Source organism: Anarhichas minor, unplaced genomic scaffold (assembly GCF_050575085.1).
Source record: "Anarhichas minor isolate MPS153535 unplaced genomic scaffold, ASM5057508v1 ptg000026l, whole genome shotgun sequence".
In the NCBI taxonomy this organism is placed as follows: Eukaryota; Metazoa; Chordata; class Actinopteri; order Perciformes; family Anarhichadidae; genus Anarhichas; species Anarhichas minor.
Window position 1 is genome coordinate 779,856 of NW_027466472.1, and position 7,447 is coordinate 787,302.

The 7,447-nt window shown below is 42.6% G+C and overlaps 1 protein-coding gene across 1 annotated transcript; it reads left to right on the top strand.

Annotated features, from left to right (window-relative positions):
* On the top strand, positions 1 to 6,497 carry serpine2 (serpin peptidase inhibitor, clade E (nexin, plasminogen activator inhibitor type 1), member 2). The gene is made up of 9 exons (XM_076100956.1): positions 1 to 240; positions 1,410 to 1,688; positions 1,831 to 2,058; positions 2,487 to 2,684; positions 4,772 to 4,970; positions 5,053 to 5,150; positions 5,600 to 5,686; positions 5,776 to 5,859; positions 5,954 to 6,497. The coding sequence occupies exons 2-9, from the start codon at positions 1,427 to 1,429 to the stop codon at positions 5,989 to 5,991; spliced, it is 1,194 nt and encodes a 397-aa protein (XP_075957071.1). The 5' UTR covers positions 1 to 240; positions 1,410 to 1,426; the 3' UTR covers positions 5,992 to 6,497.
* Positions 6,498 to 7,447: the final 950 nt, after the last annotated feature.

Here is a 7,447-nt window from a genome sequence, read left to right on the forward strand (position 1 = left end):
TGAAACGGAGACACCCGCTTCACGCTCGCTTGTTTTGTTTGAAGGCGGAGTTCGGGGCCAATAAAGTCGTCTCTGAATCAGCGGTGGAGTCATTCGTAGTTCTCACGTTCACCGGATTCAAGTGTTTTTGTCATTTAACGTTAACACCGCGGACGAGCCTTTCGTTTGATCTCGTTTGGAAAGCGGACTGATACGGTTTAACGTTTCACCTGCGGCATTCAAAGTAACGTCTCCAGATAAGTAAGTTAAGGACTCTTGTTTTTTGGTGTTTTTTTTTTTTAAGGTTATACCTTAACGGTAGACTCAAGACATGTGTAGCTATTCTACAACAACCGAAAAGGTCTTTAAACTAGCTATGTTTAGATAATGTGCGTAAAAATACTGCAGAAACCCTGTTATTTGTGTGACTCTCAGTGCAATAGTGCGCTTCACATCCAGCTGCTTCCTTTGGGCTCTCCAGGTGCATGATTAATAAGCATGGTGCAGGGCTAAGATGGCTTTTTAAAAATGAATTTGTGTGAATGCATTCCTGGATGTTTGACGGACACACGACAGAGTCTCTGGAAAAAACTCATGTTTGCAGCTTTTTTTGCAAACCTATCCAGCTGTCTCTCGTCCTAACACAATGCTAATTGTATTTGTACGGATTAACATCGCAGTTTTATCTACAACCACTGCTGATTGCACGGTCATTTAACGCCAAACGCAACCATTATTCGTGCAGGAATCTCTATTCACTAAGTCGGAAAGTGAAGTGTCGCTTCGACCTCAAACTAAACTGCGTGTGAAGCCTGTTGCACTGCCTTGTCCCAAAGGTTGTGAGGAACAATCTCAGAGATTTATCAACGAATAAACCAACCCAAACATTTGCACAGTTCACACTGTGGAGAGAAAAAAAATAAGGCGCGATGACCAGTAAGAGCATGTACAATAAATCCCATGGATGCAATTTGTCCGTTTTTTATAAGCACGCCTGCAGGCATGTCTGCTGTGGCTGCTTTCCTTCTGAGTCAGTGAGTGGGGGTGCAGGCTGAATCATTTTACTAAAATGGTTTCATGAAAGATTTAATTTGAGTCTAGAATTAAAATAACGAAGAGCCCAGGCGGTCATGTTTAGAGCTAATATTTGAGGAAGCGTTAGTCAGATCCTGCAGCACTCTGTAAACATGTGTTCCTTAAAAACAAGCAGAGGGTCACGTGATGATTGAAGTTACCCATGAAGAGTCATATGAAAGGGATGCCTATTGTGGAATGATGTTTTCTTAAATCTGCAGTTGTTCAAATGCTCATGAAGATGAAATATTGATGAAGCTCAGAGGTTTAACAACACGTGCCACCAGTAATCTGTGTCTACTAGAGGAGAAATCAACAGATGCAGCGAAACGCATCTAATATTCTGTGTTCTTCAGCTGCTGTGGAGTTGAAGATGAAGCGCCTCTCGTTACTCTGCCTGTGTGCACTGGTGGCCTTGTACGGCCACAATGGCGCGCTGTCCCAGGCGCCGTCCTACGGCGAGCGGGGCTCTGATCTCGGCATACAGGTGTTCCAGCAAGTGGTCCGCTCCAAGCCTCTGGAGAACGTGGTGCTGTCGCCCCACGGCGTGGCTTCCATCCTCGGGATGCTGCTGCCGGGAGCTCACGGAGAGACTCGCAAGCAAATCCTCAATGCTCTGCGGTACAAGAAGAACGGTAAGGACCCCTTCTGGGGGTTGGAAGTTGAGCCACCGACCAGAGTTTAGTAGATTTGCTCGTTACGTGAACTGAAGTCCCTGCAGATCTCAGATGAGCCCTCAAATATTTCGTTTAACATTTAAACCTTGTGCAATAATAGGCCCGTACAGGATGTTGAAGAAGCTGCACAAGACCTTGACGGCCAAGTCCAACCAGGACGTCGTGCTGATCGCCAACGCCATGTTCAACCAGGTCGGCTTCCCCATGGAGGAGGCCTTCGTGTCCGCCAACAAAGCCAACTTCCAGTGCGCGAGCAGGGCCCTGGACTTCAGCGACCCCCACAGGGCCGCGGAGGAGATCAACGAATGGGTCAGCAATAAGACCAAAGGTAGGAGTCATGGGTCAACGTAGCAGCTGTACACGCCGTATTAATATTGTCAAAGAGCCCCTTGTTGATGCAGGTGTGGGCATGTATTTGTGTTACAGTTGTTTGATAGTTATGTATTAAAGTATGTACATTTCATAAGAACTGAAACTAAGACGCTTCATCCTTCGTGAATTTGGCGCTCAATGTGTTGAGACTGGTTGATAAAGACTCAGATTTGACGGTTGTGGTCCAAGCGATGGGGTGCTGAGAGTTGCGTCTATTTCTATCGTGTTTATACATCAAACACATATTCAACCTGTTGAACTCCTCACAGACCATGCGAGACAGCCTTGACTTTGTGAAGCGGTCTGATCTGATGCTGCATTATTTCTTTCTCATCTGTGCTGAAGTGAGTATGAAAGATTTCTTTTTTTTTTTTTTTTATCCAGGTCACATCCCCAGCCTGATCAAAGCAGACATGCTGGACTCGTCTCTGACCCGTCTGGTCGCTGTCAACGCGATCTACTTCAAAGGGCTGTGGAAGTCTCGCTTCCAGCCCGAGAACACCAAGATGAGGCCCTTCACCGGGGGCAACGGAGACGTTTACAAAGTCCCCATGATGTCCCAACTGTCCGTCTTCAGCATCGGTGAGTGGAGACGTGTGATTTTGCTTTTATATCATCTCCTTGCTTTCATAGAGCCTATTTATTTATTTATTTAGTGGCATAATTAGAAGGTACGGTTCTGCTGTAGATGGTTGCAGTATGGATTCAGACTAGTTGGAATTTATTGCCCAGATAAGAAGGTGAGGAATCGGAGCCAGTTGAGATAAGTCAAATTCGAATTACACTGCAATAATTTGATAAATATCCAGAGGAATTTATTTATATAAAAGGGGCCTTCAGCTTCTGTCACCATGAATTATAAGGAATCCTTCCTATTCTGTAAACATGCTGTATTTGTGGTTCGTTTTTATTGTGATTTTTAACAAGTGATACAATACTGTGTGGTATATTCAGGGACATATTATGTAAACAAAAAAGTCAAAACATAGTGATATTAAAAAATATAACTTATAATAATCAAAAATAAATAAGACAAGATAAAAAAAAAAAAAAATGTATTTTTAAAGATTAAAACTTGCAGGACAGAGAGCTCCATTAAGTTAATTCTGACTTTTTGCTTTTCACCGAACACTTTTCTCTTTAATGCCTCTATTAAAAGTGTTTCATACTTTATTAAAAGTGTTTCATACTTTAAGTGTTCGTGGAGCCCCTGAAAGAGCATTTTATTTCCTCTAACTCGTGCGTAGGTTGAGTTATGTTAATTCAGTTTTACAGAGTTACTTGGATGCTGGATAAGTGGTGTTTTTATATACAGTACAGAATGAGTGCCAGGCAATAACGTGGAGTTAAAGAGTTTTCTTGGAAACAAATAAACATTGTTTACATTTCCTTCCTTGTAAAACATTTGCAAAGTCAATTATTTAAACATGTCTAAACATCCATGTTTGCTAGCTTAGTTGGTCCAGAAGGCCTCAGGGAGTCTTTAACTCAACATGAAGTTGGTGTTCATGTCTTTAAATAAACGCTGCATGTCTGAACCGTCTCGACGTGGTTGGAGAAATTGGCAACAAACGGGCCAATCAGAAGCTGCTGTTAAACTTGCTATACTGGAAATTTAAAGATTACATTTTTCTTAATTTAGTTTGTTTTTATGACTCAATCCCAGCCGTTTGATTCATTCGTCGGCTCGTGGTGAGTTTAGACTTGCCACATTGTTCGGATATTATGAAGTGAAACGACTAGTCGTCTATATTTAGCCGAGTCGTCAGAGTGCTGCGGATAGATTCTCATACAGAGCTGGAGTCAGACCGAGGCCACGTTCAGCTGTGACACACACACACACACACACACACACACGTCTTTCTCCAGTGTCTCTGTGTGTAGACTTTAGTGTTCATAGTCTGTGCTGCACCTACGCCATAAAGAGTCTGTAACGGCCCTAAATCACTTGGTTATGGCTTGATGCAGTTATATTTTATGAATATAATGGGACTCGCGCGTACTTGGCTTCATTACTTCAGATCCTGATGTGATTTAGTTTAATGGCCACATAAAGGAAGAAGACCTGTGTGAGCACAGTTAAATGGACGTTTGTGATGTGAGACCGGTGCTGCTGTGACTCTGTGTACTTTCTTCTGCCGAGAGAAACTCGGATAAACCGGTCATTTGTCATTCTGATTTAGCAGCCAAGTGTGTTTTTAGGTGGAAATGTGGTGTTTAAAAAGTCAAAGGAGCCATGTCATGCTTCAAGCAACAATGTATTGGAATAGAGTAGAAAACTGCATCTTGGAGGGCTGAACAGAGCTCTGTAAACTGTTTCCCTGTGTAAATGCAGTGTCTGTAATTCTAATATCACTGTTCTGCTATCCGCCCCCTTTGCTGAAACTGACAACCTGTTCATGAGATCCTTTTTGTGCTGATAAACATCTGCTGTTGTCAGGAAATGATGCATTTTTAGTTTTGTTTATACTAAATGCAGAAAACGATGTTACCCACAGAAACACAAGTTCTTCAACAGAAAAAGGATTTATAGCATAAATACACGCTTCTTTCTTTTTAATCTCACATATACTGTGGCACTGTACACGGCTTGGCTCAAGTTTCCTCCTCCCCATCACCCTGACCTTTTGAAAACGATTAACCCTTAACTCCTCCTCTTCCTCCGCCAGGTATCGCCTCCACGCCTCAGGGACTGAAGTACAAGGTGATTGAGCTGCCGTATCACGGAAACACCATCACCATGTTGATAGTTCTGCCCTCCGAGGAGGACACGCCCCTCTCCCGTGTCATCCCGCACATCAGCACGGCCGCGGTGCAGGGCTGGTCCAAACTGATGAGCATGAGGAAAGTCCGCCTGCTCATCCCCAAGTGAGTGCGACGCACGCACGCACACCACAGTAGCTCTTCTTTGGCTGAATGCGACAGTAACACTGTGTGTACACGTCTGTAGGTTTACTGCTGATGCCGAGGTGGATTTGGAAGCCCCCCTTTCAGCGCTGGGAATAACTAACATGTTCAGTGAGGACAAAGCCAACTTCAGACACCTCAGTGAGTGAAAGTGACGTGCTCCCTCTTGAGTATTCACAGCAGGTTTATTTGGATACGAGGCATCGTTGGCTGTTTACTGCTCAGAGCCAGTAAGGAGTGTGAGTTGTGTGTAGCTGCCCGGTGTGAAAAACAAAGTCCCTCCTGTTCTCTTTCTCTGCCTGAGTGATGGAGTGAAAGACGCTCTAAAGGTTGGGGTCTAGTGCCACCATGTGGTCTAATCTGTAAAGAGTTTATTGGATTACTCCAGGAAAAAAGGGTCGTTTCTGACGGATGTGAAGCAGGCTAAAACGCAACAATACTTTTTTTTATTTTTTATTTGTTTTACTAGATCTGAACCATGAACTGCAGGTGTAAAAAGCACCGTTCACACATTTAATTCCAAGGAAATCATTTATCGAATTACAATTTCTACTTTCCTCAAATTGTACCACATGTTGTTGTTTTCTCAGGTGCTGAGCCCGTTCATGTCTCCAAGGCTCTGCAGAAAGCCAAAATCGTGGTGAATGAAGATGGAACAAAAGCAGCAGCTGCCACTAGTGAGTATTTGTTCTGGGACTTGTAGTTTTGGACAAACATTTTGAGCCCAACACTTATGATGTTGTCTCTGACTTGATTTTGTGTTTAGCTGCCATTTTGCTGGCTCGGTCCTCTCCACCCTGGGTTACAGTGGACCGACCTTTCCTCTTCCTCATCAGACATAAGCCAACAGGTACGGTCTAATATTTCCTTTCCCCATCTGGGTTGACCTTTTTAAAGGTGTGTGTGTAGCTCTAATGGACACTTATGAGTTCTCTCTGTCCCAGGTACCGTCCTCTTTATGGGGCAGATCAACCAGCCTTGAGCCCAACCATCACTGGCTTATCTGCTGGTAGCGTCGTACGCCAGCATGGGAAATGCTTCTACACTGCCACGCATGAACAAAGACGTGTACACACACACAAACTTTGCTGTAGACTTATGTACAGCGTGGACATATGATGTTATTTGTTTTAAATATTGCTTTTTATGTTACACGTGTTCTGTAACGCATAACATGCTTTATAAAATGCTTTTGCTGACTACATTTTTCCAGCTGTTTTTAATTTGTTTTTATATACTTTTTTGAATTTATTACTTTTTATTTTTTATTTTTTTTTTATTAAAGACTTTGAATGTCAATTGTGTATTTTTCTCACCTCTGTGGAGTCGTATGATCAGTGTATTTATCGTGCCCCTGTCTGCAGTCTGTTCTGTACATCCCATCATGAACGTCTTGTATTCAGCTACTCTACAATGATTGTGTCCCTCACTGAGGAAGTCTTCTGTTTTCATATTTGATCAAATAAATACACATATTTATAACTTCAATGGTTGTGCCTTATTTGGGGTAATGGCAATTATTCTTGTTTGCATATTCAGTATCGCCGAAGGAAATAACATGAAGGTGTTTTGAGCCGACTGATTGGTCACAGCCCGAGATTCCAGACTGCTAAACTCAAAGCACGATTCCTTTTTCACTCAAATTCTTCATCAACCAGGACTGAAATCTTAACGATCTCCACCTTGAGTTACACCACTGGAACAGTCGTAGAATTCAAATGTACAAATCAACAATTGCAAGTTCAAAATCCACAATTTAAATTTAAATCATAGAATGCCAGGAACTTTTAAAAAAATGAACAGTTAAAACTTCAGTTTTTAGATTATGGCACTGGGATATTTTGAACCGTAAACTCCAATTCTAGAGCTCAATATTATTAATTCTGGTCCTGAAATTTCCAAATCTATTTGTGATCCGGAGGCATCGGAACAATAAGGATTGGACGACCAGTGTAACGAGTAGGGCTGTGAGAGTAGAAGCACATCAAACAACCCTGCGTCCTTCAGAGCAGACCGTAGGAATGGTCACGTCTGAGCACTGATTCTCTACAAAATCACTCTTTGATACATTTGAGAGCTGATGTCTTGTATAAGTACATGTGAGGCTTTTCTGCCCCCGGGACTGTTTTTCATTTCTTTTCACAGACATTTTGATGACTCACTTGCATTGTGGTTAACGCAACATTTGGTAAAACTTAAGCTGCGTACCAAACTGCATATGTTTTCTTTTAACTTTTAGTACAAACTGCAGCTGCCCTTACAAAGTACAGTTGGATGTATAAATTAAATTGGGACATACTACTTCCTCCTGGACCTTCTTGCTCATATGGGCCCAATCCCAACCTCCACACTCACAGACTTTGAGGCGTGCTCTAGCTAAACCCATGAGGGTTTAGGACTGTCCCACTGTAGAATCTTTAAATCACTCTCACGCAGAC

What these genes read in the sequence shown, in the direction of transcription:
- serpine2 (XM_076100956.1), top strand. Translation starts at nt 1,427, where the DNA reads ATGAAGCGCCTCTCGTTACTCTGCCTGTGTGCACTGGTGGCCTTGTAC. An exon ending in AGCCAACTTCAGACACCTCA is followed by an intron (nt 5,151 to 5,599) that starts GTGAGTGAAAGT and finishes TTGTTTTCTCAG; the next exon opens with GTGCTGAGCCCGTTCATGTC. An exon ending in CATCAGACATAAGCCAACAG is followed by an intron (nt 5,860 to 5,953) that starts GTACGGTCTAAT and finishes TCTCTGTCCCAG; the next exon opens with GTACCGTCCTCTTTATGGGG.